This window comes from Mirounga angustirostris, unplaced genomic scaffold (genome assembly GCF_029215605.1).
Source record: "Mirounga angustirostris isolate CCGP_5_RB_7025 unplaced genomic scaffold, mMirAng1.0.hap1 SCAF_14, whole genome shotgun sequence".
NCBI classification, from domain to species: domain Eukaryota; kingdom Metazoa; phylum Chordata; class Mammalia; order Carnivora; family Phocidae; genus Mirounga; species Mirounga angustirostris.
Genome location: NW_026991722.1, coordinates 66299092 through 66315624, shown reverse-complemented (window position 1 = coordinate 66315624; position 16533 = coordinate 66299092). Strand labels below are relative to the sequence as shown.

General features: G+C 55.3%; 2 protein-coding genes across 6 annotated transcripts in view; both read left to right on the top strand.

Annotated features, from left to right (window-relative positions):
* The window catches only part of BCR (BCR activator of RhoGEF and GTPase), a 121825-nt gene extending 116026 nt beyond the window's left edge, over window positions 1-5799 (top strand). Inside the window, exons 19-23 of one of the 2 annotated variants that reach the window (XM_045887236.3) lie at window positions 226-365; window positions 1275-1409; window positions 1998-2103; window positions 2613-2775; window positions 3111-5799. In XM_045887236.3, coding sequence (XP_045743192.1) covers window positions 226-365; window positions 1275-1409; window positions 1998-2103; window positions 2613-2775; window positions 3111-3200 — 634 coding nt within the window. In that variant the 3' untranslated portion in view covers window positions 3201-5799. Of the gene's footprint in view, window positions 1-225; window positions 366-1274; window positions 1410-1997; window positions 2104-2612; window positions 2776-3110 lie in introns of those variants that run through there. The other variant, XR_010407367.1, reaches the window with a different exon arrangement.
* A 2154-nt stretch (window positions 5800-7953) lies between these two features.
* The window catches only part of SPECC1L (sperm antigen with calponin homology and coiled-coil domains 1 like), a 144184-nt gene continuing 135604 nt past the window's right edge, over window positions 7954-16533 (top strand). For 3 of the 4 annotated variants that reach the window (XR_010407368.1, XM_045887235.2, XM_045887234.3), the window contains exon 1: window positions 7954-8182. Coding sequence is in view for 3 of the 4 variants with exons in the window: in XM_045887235.2 (XP_045743191.1) it covers window positions 8175-8182 (8 nt within the window). In the remaining variant the exon portion in view is untranslated. The remainder of the gene's footprint in view (window positions 8183-16533) is intronic. The other variant, XM_045887230.3, reaches the window with a different exon arrangement.

The following is a 16533-nucleotide window of genomic DNA, read 5'->3' as shown; positions in this document are numbered from 1 at the left end:
TCTTTAAAAAGGAAGAAAAGGGCCCTAATAAGATGTAAGCAGTGGTAATCGTGAGCTCTCACGACAGAGGAAAAGGGTGCGGATGGGTCCACGGGAGCCCGACCCCTGGGGCCTTCATCACCCCCACCTCCGGGTGTCCGGATGTGCGGACAGGTGGTGGGTCCAGCCCCACTGCGGCCTGAGCCAGGGCTGCCGGGCACTGAAGGCATTGCCTCTCCCCTGCAGGAGGGAGAGATCCAAGGTGCCCTACATTGTGCGCCAGTGTGTGGAGGAGATCGAGCGCCGGGGCATGGAGGAAGTGGGCATCTACCGCGTGTCTGGAGTGGCCACAGACATCCAGGCATTGAAGGCGGCCTTTGACGTCAGTGAGTGTCGGCCCGGGCAGCGCGGGCTGGGGGCGTGGGTGTGGTGACCGTGTGCCTCCCATGGCTTGTGCTGGCTATATTAGGCTCTGTACCTTTCCTTCACTTGTTTTATTTTTTAAATGAAAAGAAGAGGGAGCGGTGGGACGTGCTGGCTATATTAGGCTCCGTACCTTTCCTTCACTTGTTTTATTTTTTAAATGAAAAGAAGAGGGAGCGGTGGGAGGAGGTTCTGCAGAAGCTCGTTCTCCTGTCTGAACCATGTGTGCATGGCTCCCGCAGAGTTGGACCAGGGGCTTCTGTGGGGCCGCCCCACCTCGCAGTGGGGTTTGGCCTGCTTCCCCCGGGTGGAAGACCAAAGCCCAGGAGCCAGGGTGGTCTGACTCTTAGAAGTTGGTGGACCTGCCTCAGTCCCCAGAGGAGGACACGGAGGCCCCAGAGGCTTCTCGGAGCGGAAGGTGGCAGAACCAGGACTTGGTGCCTGCATCCTCTTCCCTCCCTGGCCTGTGACAGCGAGGGCCAGTGGCCATGAGGCCAGAGGCACTGGTTTGAAACTCTAGAATGGAACAGATAATCCCAATATCTTAATGTTACCAGAAGATGCCTGCAGCCAGGTGGTCGCTACAGAGCAGAGCCTCCCAGTCCCTGCCTGGGCACGGTGTCTGGCCGCCGCCGGCCTCAGTCCCTTGTGGTGGCACTGCCGCCAGGCCACCCCTTGCCCGGCAAGGGAGCGGTGGGGAGGACGCCTCCCCTGTCCGAACCACCGGCATGCTTGGAAGAAGACCAGCTGCTGGAAGGAGGGACCCCAAAAGCCATCTGCCTGCTGTGGGCTGTGCCAGGCTGAGGCAGGGAGAGCGGGGCCCTATTTGGGATCCGTGAGTAGGCCGTGCTCCATCTCCGCACTCCTTCCAGATAACAAGGACGTGTCGGTGATGATGAGCGAGATGGATGTGAACGCCATTGCCGGAACGCTGAAGCTGTACTTCCGCGAGCTGCCGGAGCCCCTCTTCACTGACGAGTTCTACCCCAACTTCGCCGAGGGCATCGGTGAGCATGGGAGGTCTCCCCCTCCACCACGGTCCGTGTTTCCACCCAAACTTTGCCGGTGGCGGGGGACCGAGAACCTCGCTGGTCCTAGAAGGCCTCTGCCCATCCCACAGGGCCTCCCATTGTCCCCATCCCTCCAAGTATCCCAAGAGGGTAAAGCAGCCTCTGTGCACGCACCGGGGTGTGGGGTCCTAGAGGCTCCTTCCTCCTCACTGGAGTGCCCGCCCTGCTCCTCTCACCCGGGTACACGGGGTGATGAGGGAGCTGCCAGGGCCCCGAAAACTCCCGCCCCTCCCTCTTTATGTTCCCTTCCATGCTCGGCTTCTCGTGCCTTGGGCTCTTCCAAGCAGGAGGTGGGAATGGCCAAACCGGCCAGGAGGGCAGCTCTCCTGCCCCTGGTCCCTGCGGTGCCATTCAGCCCTTTGAGATGCAGAAGAGGCACCCATCCTGGGGTCACACTGGGGGCCATGCTTGTGGGTCAGGACAGTGATGGGCCTGGACTGCCCAGTGCCCTCTGACATGGGCCCCAGGAGGGGCCTCCAGCTTGGCTGTGACCCTGAGAATAACACCCCTCCTAATCCCCCGCAGCTCTGTCAGACCCTGTTGCAAAGGAGAGCTGCATGCTCAACTTGCTGCTGTCACTTCCAGAGGCCAACCTGCTGACCTTCCTCTTCCTTCTGGACCATCTGAAAAGGTAACCCCAGCTCTTCCTCAGGGGCCCAGGGTTCCAGGACCCCCAGGCCGCAAGGCGGGTTCTCTTGTGGCCCACTGGCTCCTGTCACACTGCATGGCTCCTGGCGCCCTCTTTCCCCACTCCTTGTCTGTGGTTACTCTTCTGCCCTGGGTCCTAGAGACCTTGCCACCCTCCCCGCTCTGTTCCACAGACTTAAGAGCAGAGATGCTTCCGCTACAGCCAGTGGCTGGGCTTTCTCTCCCCAGCAGGTCATGGCCCAGAGCTGGCCCAGCCACCTGCCAGTGTCAGGTGCTCTTTGTCCTAGGCCTCTGCAACCCAGACGAAGCGGGGTGGGCCTGCTTTCGGCACAACCGGGGGTGGGGTGTCTGTGTTCGGAGCCAGCTCAAGGCAGAAAGGGGTGGCGCCCACTGTCATGTTCCCCAAGCGCTACAGGGTGGTCTGGCCCCTTTGTCTCACCCCCACCCTGAAGGCCATGTCGCAGTAGCACCCTCTGCTTTGGCCCTCTGCAGGGTGGCAGAAAAGGAGACCGTGAATAAGATGTCCCTGCACAACCTTGCCACAGTCTTCGGCCCCACGCTGCTCCGGCCATCGGAGAAGGAGAGCAAGCTCCCTGCCAACCCCAGCCAGCCCATCTCCATGACCGACAGCTGGTCCCTGGAAGTCATGTCCCAGGTATGAGGAGACAGGCTCCAGCTCACGCCGCCTGACCTCACAGAGGTGGCCTCTGCCTGGCCCACGCAGGGTCCTGCCAGTCGTTCCCACCCGAGTTGTGCAGGGGAGGGGGCGAGGTGCAGAGAAAGGGACTTGCCTGAGGCCATGTGGCTGGGAGGGGATGGGAGGACCCAGGCCACTGCTCTTCCTGGGGCTTCTCAGGGCTGACCTGGTGTTCCTTCAGGGACGCTCAGATCTCTTGCCAGAAGGGGCTCATTGTCACCAGCATACTCTGCAGCTGTGAGCACCCCTCTGAGCCCCTTTCCTCTTTCCTCCTCCCTACTGTGCCCTGGCAGGTCCAGGTGCTGCTGTACTTCCTGCAGCTGGAGGCCATCCCTGCCCCTGACAGCAAGAGACAGAGCATCCTATTCTCCACTGAAGTCTAAAGGCCCAATTCCATCTCCGAGAGGCCGGCAGAACAGCCTGGAAATCTCCTGGCAAAACGGGCTACCCACAGAGCGGGAACCGAATCTTCTTGAGGAGTAATTGGGCCACCTCGCCCCCAAGGGCTGGACCACCTGCCTAGAGACAGCTACCCAAGGCAACAACAGGCTAAGTGGCCTGGGCAGTTCTGGGCCTCTGGGTCCTTGGGTCTGTGAGCTCCCGCCGGGCCTCAGACTGCGGTTTTCCATGCTGCCACCAGAGGGCGCCCCAAGCCAGCATGTCTCGGCGCGCAGGCCTGGCCGTGGGACCAGGCGAAGGGAGTGGTTTCTGCGAACTTATCAGAGTTTAAAAGATTTCTACTGGATCACCCGTCAAGATGCACCCTCTCCGGGGAGAAGGGAACACGACCAGATTCCCTCACTATCGTGTCTTGAATAAACACCGATGCTGCTTCATACCGTGCGGGCCACAGCCCTGTCCCTGGGGGGGGGGGGGGGCCTTTTCAGTTTCCCTGACTTAGAAATTCGGCTCTGTTTGTGTAACAGGGTTTGGAAGAGCTGAGTCAACACTGTGTAGCGTTTGACCTCTTTCACCTCCTTCCTTCTCTTTCTTTCTAGAAGGAACTCTGTCCAGAAATGGGTCTTCCTATTCTGTCCTCTTGCTTTGGTTTTGCTGTTCATGTGCCCCTCGGAAGGCAGCTCCCCATGGAGTCATGTAACGTCTGTCTGTCTGTCCAGGACTGACACCAGGGGGAGGGAGGCCCAGGCTGCGCACTTTATGGCTTCTTCTCCAGGGATAGCGACCCTGTCCACTGCCTGCTGGGCACAGGCTCTCCTCTTCGGCTTAAAAAGGCCTCAATCTCTCTGGCTTCCTCCAGCCTGTTGCCCCCTCTGCCCACACTCTCCCTTCCCCCGATCGTCCCCCCACACAGATCACTTCATTCTCTCGCTCTCTGCTGAACAAACTCAGTAAACTTTTGTAAAAGTTTCCTCTTGGCAGCGACAGCTTGCTGACAGCTTGTTTTAAACTTTGATCCGAATAGCCTTTTGATACTTGAATATTTTTAAGTTTTCTACATAGTTTCTAATTTTTTTCCTAACAGATTCAGATACCTAATACGATATTAGAATGTACTCCACAGACGGTCCGTGTCCCAGCGGCATTTTGTCTTCCTCCACACGCCGGCTCCGTTTCTGTCAGGAGCCGGTTCTAAAGTCTCCTGAGCATCAGGAATGGGGGAGGGTTAGGAGCAGGGGGGGGCTGTTCTACTGGCCAGGCTCAGGGTGCGGGGCTCCTGTCCTGGAGCAGGCAGAAGGACAGACGCGCGCACACACACACCCCCCCGCCCACCCTTCCTGCTCTCTCCAAATTCCAGTAGAGAAGCCGGGACATTCCTAGTAACCCTCCTGACCACCCAGCTTAAAGAGAACGAGGGAGGCCGCTAAGTATTTTGAAGAAACAAATCTATGAAAAATTGCTTTTTTTTTTTTTTTAAGAGAGGGTTTAGGTCAAGGAGAAAAGGAACCACAAGAAGCCAAGTTTCCATGCTGGTCTTGCAAGAAGAGAGGATGTAGTGAACCAGAGGAGGGAGGTGATGGTGTGACTCAGGAAAAGGTGTTTGCTTGTCACGTGATTACACCAGTACCTGGTGGCAGTGTCCCATGATCCTTCCCATGTCCTGGGTGGCAGGGGTGGGGGTGGGAGGGCTCTCTGACAAAGCAGCTCCCGCCTGAACTTGCAGCACATGGCGGGGGGCTGGGGGGGGACGAAATCTGCCCCCCAACCTCCCCTCCGCTTGTGGACCTGCTGAAGCAGGGGGGCGGGGGAACGGCAGAAAACAGTCTCTTGAAGGTTTTATGTCCACATACTATGTTTCTTTGTACTTTTTTCTTTCGAGGAGAGCAGACCTACCATTTTAAAGTAGTCCTGCTTTCCTGGGTGCGGGGGGGTAGGGCAGGGAGCAGGGTCCTGTGCCCTCTGCACATTTCTGGATTCACTGGGTTTCTTTCTCAGGCCTGCTGCCCTGGGCCGCCTCTGGCCTGGCTCCCCATCCCCATCCATCTTAGCAACCCTCCAGCCCTGCAAGGGGAACGCACTTGGCTTAGAAAATCTAAACCCAGCCCTCGTTTCTGTTCCCCTGGTGTCATGATTTGCATCTGTCGCATTGAAACTGGAAAGCAATATATCAATGTCCGTGCCAATTTTCATTCCCTCCCCCGCCTCCTCCCCCTTTTTACTTTTTATTTATGTAGAATGTGTGCTGTTTAATGACGGAATGACCACTCTTTCTCGTGTAGCTGTAAAAGCGCTCTTTTGCCGGGCCACGAGGGCAGCGGTCGCTTCGGGTCCCCGGCCGCCTCTGTGGTCCCATCTCACACATGGGCCTGTGGGCTGGTAAGGCCTAGAGCCCAGACGAGCTTCCACGAGGCTCAGCTGCTGGACTCTGCCATGAGGAGTGATGCCTTCCTGCCCCAGCCCCCGAGTCTGGAGCCGTGAGCTCGGCTGGTCTCAGCAGCTGCAATTCCTGCTTTGGGCTCAGCCTTCCATATACCACGGTGGGGAGAAGGATGCTGAGACTTCCATTAAAGTTACCTGAGACTACTTTTGTCAGTGGTGATTGCTCCATTCAGAGGAGAAACCACGATCGGCGCCTCTGGGAGGGGCTGGGGTGGGCGGCAGAGCTGGAAGAAGCTGCAGGCGACGAAGAGGGCCCGGCTGCCGCCTAGGAGGACAGTGCGGCCCGGCGCGAAGAAGCCAGGCCCCGAGGGGCCTGCACGCCGCAGGCAGACGTGTTCGGACGCACGGCAGCCACCGTCCCGCAGAGCGGGATCCCGGAGCCCTGGGGTTTAGGGCAGTGGGGGCACTGGCCGTGTCAAGCCCAGGGCCAGGGAGGGCTCAGCCACACACAGCCGGGCCGTCGGTCTCCGTGGTTTCTGCGGGCGCCGAGGTCCGGTGGAGCGCGGGTCACTCTTAGCTGCCGCCAGCCTTGCCCTCAGAAAAAGCCTGTCCAGCCTACAGGGAAGTTGTGCCCTGGGGTGGAGACAGGCGTGGGCCATGCGTGCAGCTCGGGAGGAGCTGGGGCTACGGCTCACCTGGTTGGCTGCAGATGGCTGGGGCGGGCGGGGGACGAGGAGGGTCTTCTTGTGGCTCCGGGTTGGCTCCCAGGGGTGGGGGCATCTGCCTGGACTGGTTCTCCCTCCGGCTGGCTTCCAACGCTGCTGCCTGTGGAGCGTCACCGTGACCAGTTCACTGTCCTGGGGAGAGACGGGGGCCCTGAGCCCGGTGCGGCCCTTCACGGGATGCCCTAGGGCTGAGCCTCCACCCTCGCAATCCCCAAAGGCCTCAGAGCCCTTCCCCACAGCACCCCCAGCATCTCCTCGCACGGGTGTAAGGGTTGACCTTGGCTCTTGCCTGCATTGGAGAAGCTTCGCGTACCCATATGCCACTTGTCCACTCTAACATTCGCCAATGAGGAACAGGTGCCCCTGGCCCTCCTCCAGAGTATTTGACCCCTAAAAGGCTACAGTTAGCTCTCTCTATCCCTACAGTCCTGATCCTATTTGAAAGCCATAAAAAATATAGTAATAATAATAATAATGAAAAAAATGTTAAGGCCCTACTGCATCTCTCCTAATAGGATTTGATTTTTAGGGCAAAAGTTGACTGCACCCAAATTCCTAAGAGCAGGCAGTGTCCAGCCAAGCCTAGGCCAGTGATCCCAAATCTGAGATGTTCTACCTCAAAGGGCCCTCAGAGGCCTCCTAGTCTAATGCCTTTACTTGACAGATGGGGAAACTGAGGCACACAAAGCCGCGCCCCACCCCCCCGCCCCTGACCCTGGTGTCCCAGAACTAGTTGATGTGCAGAGGCTAGGATGTCTGGGTTCTGCTGGCCCCCCCAAGCTCGCTCCCTTTCTGCAGGACTGGACAGGGCTAGACCTTGACCACCAGCTTTGGCCTAGACGTAGCAGGGCTCACGTGGGCACACGGGCTGAGGCCTCCAGGTGTCCCACACGCACACACCCTGGGCAAATAAAAGGAGGGCAAAATTTTGTAAAGAAATCTCAGAAAAACTTGTATACCTGCCCCCCAAAAGAATGCCTCAATTGCCTTAAAAAGAAGCCTTTCCGTGGGCTAACGATGGGCTGTCTGTCACAAATAGCTCTGGAAAGATAAACAGAAAACATGAGGGGGTGACAAAGAGACCCAGCTCTTGAAGAGGCCTCCTGGAGCAGCTGCTGTGGGTCCTGCCGAGGGCCCTGCCTGGAGGAGGAGGGCCTGCCAGGCCTGGGGGAGGGGGTGTTAGAACTCAGCCGGAGGCGAGCAGGTTGGGGCAGGTGGGGCAGGTGCAGGCAGAACCCTGTGTGTCTGTCACACCAATACTCACAGCCCAGAAAAGCCAGGGAAGACAGGGCCTGACTGCACCTCTCACCGGGTCGAGATGGGGAAGGAAACCACCTGCTTTGGGGGGACTGAGGCTGCTCATCTGTGCACGCCCGAACGAGATGCACTGAGCACCCTGGGCCAGGCAGCCAGCTGGACTTCACGTGGCCACGCGGCCTGAGAAAGGCCTTCTCGGGGCCTCTTGGACCAGTTCAGCTAGAACGGTGAGGGCTCAGTCCACGCACCGGCTCCTTTTCCATTCCCTTCCTGTAGGGGGAACTGGTCAGCTGACCAGAAACTCTTCCTTAGGGTTTTCAGTCACTGCGTTGAAACCCGAGCCTGGCAGCTGGGGTTGTGTCAGTTCAAATGGGATTCTGGACAAAGAGGGGCCTTGGGAACCGGGCCTAAGTAGCTGCCGACTGAGTAGCCACAGAAGCGGAGGTGCCAGGATGGTGGCCACCCCAGACCCAGGAACTTCCCGGGGGTGAAGGGCTTGAGTGACCACAGACACGTGGACCTCCCAGACCTGTGGCATGGCCCCCCAGGGCCAGCAGGGGAAATCCAGACCCACCCAGAGGGAAGCAGTTGCTGCAGATGCTCATGTAAGTATAGCCACAATTTAAATTACATGATGGGCCGGTGTTGACAGACTCCCCCCCCCCCCCCCCCGCCGGCCCCTTCAGGATTTGCTGTCTCAGCTCTGATCTGTGGTTGCCCCATGCCCCAGTGAGCCCCGGTTCCCTCCCAGCTTCAGGGGGAAATGGGCCAGAAGGAGAGAAAAAGAGGGGAGTAGCTGCTGTTTCTTCTATTTTTCTGAAAACAGTATTGACAAAGTTGGGGAGTGACAATCAGTAGTTATTTGGAACAAGCTAAGGTATCTGGGACCTTTGTTTGTGTTCTCCATTAGGTAAACACTCCTGGGCTGCACTTCCCAGCTGGGGTCCTTTCCCCTGGCGACGGCCAGGAAACAAGGAGCGATGATTTGGGGAGCCCTAACCACTCCAGCAGGCTGGTCTCAGGCCTCCGAGTTTCAGCCCCCACCCCCAGGACCTGCCTCCTGCTGAGGCCGTGGGGGGCCCTCTTCTGCCCAGCTGGTATTACCCACACCCTCCACACCCTCTTCATGGCTGACCTGGAGTTTTCCACTATGCCATGGCCGTTATGAACCAAATTGTGTTCCCCCGCAATTCGTATGTTAAAGCCCTAACCCCCAATGTGAATATATTCTGAGACAGAAGCCTTTAGGGAGGTAATTAAGGTTAAATGGAGTTCTTCATCTGATAGCACTGGTGTCCTTATAAGGAGAGGAAGACACACCAGAGATGGATCCCTCTGTCCCCACACACATGCACACAGAGGAAAGGCCATACAAGGACATGGTAAGAAGGTCCTCGTCCACAAGCCAGGAAGAGAGGCCTCAGGAGAAGCCCCTCCCTCCTGTGGTGTTTTGTCACGCAGCCTAAGCTGACTAGTACAACAGCCTCTGGCCTTTGGCCCTTTGAACTCCTGAATGTGGAACCAAGCTTGGAATCCAAGTCCCCCCATGCTGCTCCATGGGGGTCCAGGGTGACAACCCAGAGGGAAGGGGTTGTCACCCCCTCATCCAGGCCTCATCAGTGACCCTCACAACCCCATTTTGTGGTCTCCTCTTCCCCTTACAGTCGATGCCAATCTCTTCTAATTCAGAGTCACTCTGTGGCTCCAGTGGGTGACCTCACCATAGCCACCGTCCAGATATGGCATGTACGGGGTCATCCCAAGCTGAGGCCCACATGCTTGCCAGTCTCACTGTGAGGGTCCCCAGCAATGGCGATCTTTAGGGGCCCAAAGCCCCAAGCAACCTCTCCCCACCCCCTCAGCTCCTGAGCCTCAAGACCCCCTCCCCCAGAGTTCTGAGTTCCCAACTCAGGGTCAAGGCCTGTGCCTCCTGGGCCAGGTGGGTGGGTGAGAAATTGTAGCACCTGAGAGGTTGGTCAAAGCTGACCCCAAAATGTGGCAGGGGCAGGGAGGCCTCAGGACACTGAGGATTTCCTAAGCCCCAGTGGAGTAAAACCTAACGGGCCAACAAGGCTGGATGGTGGGCAGACTGGCTCACACTGCCAGGAGGCACGTGCTGTGGCCTTTGGCCTCGGTAGTGTGTGGCCTCTGCTTTCAAGGTACTTAGGACTAAGGCCACATGCCTGTCCCAGCTGGACCATGTGGTCCCTAGAGCTGGCTCATGGCCATCATTCTCTCTGAGTCTCCTTGCAAGAGCACTCCCATGTTCAGACAATACCAAGCTTTTGAAGGAGGAAGTGGCTCTTCCATCGTCCCTGTAATGGGTGAATTGTAATCCCCCCTCAAGATATGTCCTCCTGGAACCTTGTAATATGATATTATTGGGTATAAGGGTTATTGCAGATATCATTAAGGTAAGGATCTCAAGATGAGATCCTTGCAGATTAGGGTATGCCCTAAAACCAAGGACAAGTGTCCTTATAAGAGACAGAAGAGGGGCACCTGTATGGCTCAGTCGTTTAGCGTCTGCCTTCGGCTCAGGTCGTGATCCCAGGGTCCTGGGATCGAGCCCTGCATCGGGCTCCCTGCTCAGCGGGAAGCCTGCTTCTCCCTCTCCCATTCCCCCTGCTGTGTTCCCTCTCTTGTTGTGTCTCTCCGTCAAATAAATAAATAAAATCTTTAAAAAAAGAGAGAGAGAGAGAGGGAGAGACAGAAGAGAAGACACGGAGACATGCAGGGGGAACACCATATAAAGGTGAAGGCCGAGATTGGCATGATGCCTCTGTCAGCTGAGGATTGTCGGCAGCCAGAAACCAGGACAGAGGCAGGGAACAGATTCTCCCTCCAAGAATCCAGAAAGAACCGCCCCTGCTAAAACCTGGATTTGGGACTTCAGCCTCTAGAACTGTGAGAGAACCCATTATAATTGTTTAAAGCCCCCCCGCCCCAGCCCCTCGTTAGTGGTCATTTGTCACGGCAGCCTTGAGAAACTAATACAGTCACCCGGCTAGTAAGTCCATCGCTGTGGCCAGATCCTGGCTTTCCAGCTCCCTCTCCTGTTCACCAAGCTCCCAGGGCATTCCTGCTCAGAGCAGACATGGATTGTCCCTCCTCTGTCCTGGTGCCAGAGGCTGAAAGGCTGGGACGGCCGGGGAGGCAGGGGCGGAGGCCTTTGGAGACAAACACAGGGATCATCTCCAAACACCACATACAAGCCAGCCTGGGGGCTTTGGCCCCTGTCCTCCAACCCTTCTCCCACCACCAGTCCTGCCCACAGAAGACCCCAAGGAAGTCGAGAGCACCTTCCTGGCCTGTTCCCTCAGGCAGTTCGACCTGTAGACCCCCTGTGCCCCACCTCTGCAAATGTGCCCCTCCTCTGCCAGAATCCTGTAGATGCTTTTGGGCAACAGGCTTGAGCAATGGGAAACTGAGTAAGGCAAACGGTCCCACGGTGACCCCCGGGGCTGAGTACAAACAGCCTCATGAGGTGACTCATCTCAAAATGGCCACAGGCCCCGATGGACCAATGGGCTACTTACAACCAGGCCCAGGGACCAAAAAAGGGAAAATTCCGCAACATTCCCATGCCTCCTCCCTCCACCCTATAACTACTCCTTTGTTCTGCCTTGGCTGAATTCCTTTACCACCCGTACCCCATTGGGACCCCCCACAAATCCCAACACCGCTGCCCCATAAACACGCTCAGCTCGCTTCTAGCTCCCAGAAAGCTGGGGAGAAGAAACAGCCCTTTCTAGACTTTCTCGACTCTCCACCCCCCTAGTCATACCCACGCCTTCCTTCTCCTTTGTCGTCAAGCTCCCGGGAAGGGGCCACCTGTTCTTGCAATCTTGCCCCTCAGTGCCCACTTCCTTTATGTCCAGGTCAGCCCGGCTCTGGCTGGAAGCCAAAGGCTGTTCACCGCCCTGACCGCCTCTGACATGGCTATCTGTCCCTCCTGACATGGCTATCTGCTCCTCCCTGGCTTCTGTGACAGGCGTGGCCTGCTGACCAGTTTGAAATTAATTCCCCAGGGCCATTTTATGTTTTCTCAAGGGGAGTGTCTTCCTTTCCTCCAGATCTTCCTAGAACTTTTCTGAATTGGCTTCAGGTTTTCCTGCAAAAGCAGTGTGCTTTGGGTTCAAAACAGGATAATTATGTAATGTTATGTCCCTCTTTTTTTTTTTTTTTAATTTATGGGGCACCTGGGTGGTTCAGTCAGTTAAGCGACTGCCTTGGGCTCAGGTCATGATCCCAGAGTCCTAGGATTGGGCTCCCTGCTCAGCCAGGAGTCTGCTTCTCCCTCTGTGCTCTCTGTCTCTCAAGTAAATAAATAAAATCTTAAAAAATTGTTCAAATTTTATTTATTTGGGGCACCTGGGTGGCTCAGTCATTAAGTGTCTGCCTTCGGCTCAGGTGATGATCCCAGGGTCCTGGGATCCAGCCCCGCATCAGGCTCCCTGCTCTGCGGGAAGCCTGCTTCTCCCTCTCCCACTCCCCCTGCTTGTGTTCCCTCTCTTGCTGTGTCTCTTTCTGTCAAATAAATAAATAAAATCTTAAAAAAATAAAATTTATTTATCTGAGGCAGAGAGAGCATGCATGCATGCATGAGTGAAGGGGCAGAGGGGAGAGGAGAGGGAGAGAATCTCTAGCAGACTCCATGCTGAGCGAGGAGCCGCACTCAGTACTTGATCCCATGCCCCTGAAATCAAGAACTGACCTGAAACCAAGAGTCAGACGATTAACAGACTGAACCACCCAGGTACCCCTATGCCCCTCTCTTTTTACCCATTTGGTTAAAATTTCCCAACAGTGAAATCTACCCCCAAAGGGAGAATTATTCCAAAAGAGCTACAAGTCCTGAACATGGTTCTCAGAGATGCAGGCGTGTTCGGAGCCTTAGGTTGTGTGCAGAATGCCCAAGAGGCTCCTTTGCTAGGGGTGTGGTGACCTAGAAGCCAAGGCTTGTTATACCTCTTGGACGACTAATTTCTCTCACTGAACCTCACTTTCCTCACCTGGGAAATAAGGGCTGGGTTAGACACTGACCCTGGGAAGTGCCAGACACAGGCCAATGACTATTATTCAAACCTCAGGCACCTTGCGTTGCTATCTCTCCAGCTCATCCCTGCTGTCCCTATGTCCTGGCCAAGATGTGTACTTGTTTCCAGAGGTCTCCAGTGCTGGGTGGGGTTGAATCAGGAAGCCAGACAGGATTATTGCTTTCTTTTTTTTTTAAGATTTTATTTATTTATTTGACAGAAAGAGACACAGCGAGAGAGGGAACACAAGTAGGGGGAGTGGGAGAGGGAGAAGCAGGCTTCCCGCTGAGCAGGGAGCCCGATGCAGGGCTCAATCCCAGGACCCTGAGATCATGACCTGAGCCGAAAGCAGACGCTTAACAACTGAGGCACCCAAGCACCCCGGGTTATTGCTTTCTGTGGATGGGGACTTGGGCACTCAGAGATGATAAGAGGAACCATGTCCTGAGCCTAAGCTTACCATATGCCAGGCCCTGCCCTTGGGATGTTTACAGCCTTCAGGTGGGCAGATGCTAAGTGCATCATTACTGCTGATTAGCCATGTGGTTTCCGTGTGCCAAAGACTTTGAAGAGAAGTATGGGGTACAGAGGGCACAGAATAGTGTGGAACCCTTGTATTTAGTCCCCCAGCACCCCAACTGCTATGGGAGCATTGTTCGAAGAAGAGCTGGAGGCACAGAGAGGTTGGGGAATAGGCTTGAGGTCACATAGCTAGTGGCTGTCTGAGCCAGGGTCTGAGCTCAAGTCTGGGGACCCACAGAGCTACAGGCACACGAGAAGCAACAGCTCCATTCCCTTTTCACTAGCCTCAGTTTCCCTGACTGGGTCATAAGAGGGTCTGATTGTGTCTGATCGCTGCGGGGGCCATAAGGGAGGTGGATGCCTTGTCCAGAGTACGTTCCCTTCCTGTATCTCTCCTGGGTCGCCTGCAGGCCAGCTGGGCATCCCAAGGAGCTTCTGGGGCTGCAGGCTGTGGTCGCCGGCACGTGTGTCCCTCCTGGAGCGAGCAGCCCGGCCGTGGAAGGCCAACAGCCCATCTCTGCTTGCAGACACATCATTGCTCAGCTGACGGTTGTCTATTTCCTGGGACCCAGAGCTCCCCTGGCTCTGAGGGAGGCATGTCAAGGATCCTAAGTACCACGTCCTGGCACTCGAAGCTGATGGCTTGCTAACTGTTGCTAACTGTTGGAACTGTCCGATTAAAACTTGGCCTGCAGCCCCTGCCCTTTGACTCCTCCAGCTGTGGTGCAGATGAAGCAGCTGGGCTTGAGTGGGGCAGTCAGTGATTGGGGCGGGCAGCGGGGGGAGCTGAGTGGGTCAGCGGGAAACCAGCAGCACCGAGCTCAAAGGGGTTCCAGGCTGTGGAGCTCAGCGCATCTCTGTGGTGATGAGGCACCAGCATGGTAGGGTCAGCAGGGCCTGAGCAGAGGGGCATCCTCAGCCCATGAGTCGATCACAGTGTGGTGATGGTGGCCATGGCCACAATGGTGGGGCCCTGGGAGGAGCTCACGCATGGGTAGATGACCTCCTGCATAGGCAGTGAACCACAAGCTTCCCCAGGTCCTCTCTTGCTCCAGGCCAGCAGCTGCCCCAAGTGCCTGCTCTTTTGTGCCCCTCTGGCTCTGGGGAGCCAAGGAGGATGAGCAAGGACAAAGGATGGAGTATGGACAAGGCTGATGGCCATCACCCAGATGCCAGCCCTGAGGCCCAGCCCTAGACTGGCATGAAGTCCAGATGGTTCTGTGTACCCCACCCTCAGATCTGTCTCCTCTCCCTTGACCCTGTCACTAGCTCAGACCTCTCAGAACCATGAACAGGTCCCCTAACTGTGAGGGTCGCCCTCCCTATCCTGCACATGCCACGAGCCAGTCTTTCAAAGGCAGTCTTGCAGCATGTCACTTCCCTGTCCAAAGGTGCAGTGACTAGTCCCGGTCTACACTACTAAACCCAAGTTCCAAGGCCTGGTGGGGAAGACTGTCCCTGCTGTGCCCCCACCCCCGCCCCTGTAGGAACAGCCATGCTCCCTGGGGCTGAGATACCACCTCCTCTGACCATGCTCTTGATTCTTCCAGGACACGTTAGCAACAGCTCACCTGATTTAGGACCAGTTCACACTGCCGCCTCGGCCAGAGAGGACTCTTAGAGGCTAGGGACCGGGTCAAAGGCATCTCTGCCCCCGCACCGGGTCTGGTTCCACAGGCCTGATGGCTGCTCAGGAAATGTCAGCAGCCTCCTTCTTGGTCAAAAGTGGCTCTTTTGCTTTGGAATTTCAATGTGAGAACATGTAGGTCAGTAGTTCTGGCTCATTAAAAGTACTTTGCTGTGTGCAGGAGTGTCCATAGGAACTTTGTTTCTCGTGTTTGAGGATAAGGTTTTTATTTATTTATTTTTTTAAAGATTTTATTTATTTTTTATTTGAGACAGAGAGAATGAGATACAGAGAGCATGAGAGGGAAGAGGGTCAGAGGGAGAAGCAGACTCCCTGCCGAGCAGGGAGCCCGATGTGGGACTCATCCAGGGACTCCAGGATCATGACCTGAGCTGAAGGCAGTCGCTCAACCAACTGAGCCACCCAGGCGCCCGAGGATAAGGTTTTTAAAAAGTAAAATCAGGGCACCTGAGTGGCTCAGTTGGTTAAGCATCTGCCTTCGGCTCAGGTCATGATCCTGGGGTCCTGGGATGGAGCCCTGTGTCGGGCTCCCTGCTCAGCAGGGAGTCTGTTTCTTCCTCTCCCTCTGTGCGCTCTCTCTCTCTCTCTCGCTCTCTCTCAAGTAAATAAATAAAATCTTAAAAAAAAAATCGTGACCCTTATGCAAATATAAAATAAACATGTATCAAAGCGTTTACTTAACTTGTTAATTAAATGAGGGAACAGGTAAGATGTTACAATCAGTTCAAAGGAGAATCCAAAGGCCAGACACATTTATAGACCAGAAATACTGAAATAAATTTGCGAATGGAGGCAAAACAGACTTTTCCACTGTGGGGGAGGGTTGTCCTTAGATAAGAACCATTTGCACTGCTATCAGTTTTCTACAACTTACAGAGTTGTAAAAGAGCTCGAAGACAATAAAAGGCTCAGAGCCCCGACAAAATCAGAACCAGATAACCTAGAAGGGCATGTTCCAAGGACGCATAGCTCTCCATTGGAGAATCCAGGAATCTTTTTGACGTCTTGCAATTCTCCTTCCACTAACAGCTCACAACTGGAGACAACCCAAATGCCCATCAGTAGGAAAATGGGTAAAGTATGGCATGGTAAATTTATACAATGGAACACATATCATAACCAAAATATTATTAATTTTGCATGCCACAGATGCATGCCACAATACAGATGAATCTTATTGACCTAACGTTGAGTGAAAGAAGGCAGAAAGAATACAGGTTTCCCCTGCAATCTGAAAGTAAAATGTTTCTATGAAATCTTTCACATGCTGAAATAGCACAAAGCAAAGAAGCAATTACCAGTCATTTATATGGAAAACATTTTTGCATGCTCCCAGACCCCTAAAATAACCTCTTAGGCTTTTCTTCCACCTTAGGACACATCTTGCTAACAGATGCACAAAATAAGCTGAGATAAAGCAGAAATGCTCACACAGTTCAAGCCTATGGCAGCTTGCTGCTGGGATGCTGAGTGTATTCCCCGTGGTGGGAGTTTGGCCACGCCACTCTTGCTGCTCAGTGTGCCCACCTCCTCTGTAACTGCTGGTCGCAAAACAAAGAACGCTATTGTTGTTTTTCGCCTTTTTTCATAAAAGCCAAAATCCTCTTTGCATTTCTTTAGGTTAGCGAAAGCAGGTGATGATGTATGCCTTTTGTAAATGCGAAGTGGCATTACGCAAACTTTCAAAAAGCAGGGGATACCTGGGCGCCTGGGCAGCTCAGTGGGTTAAGCATCTGCCTTCAGCTCA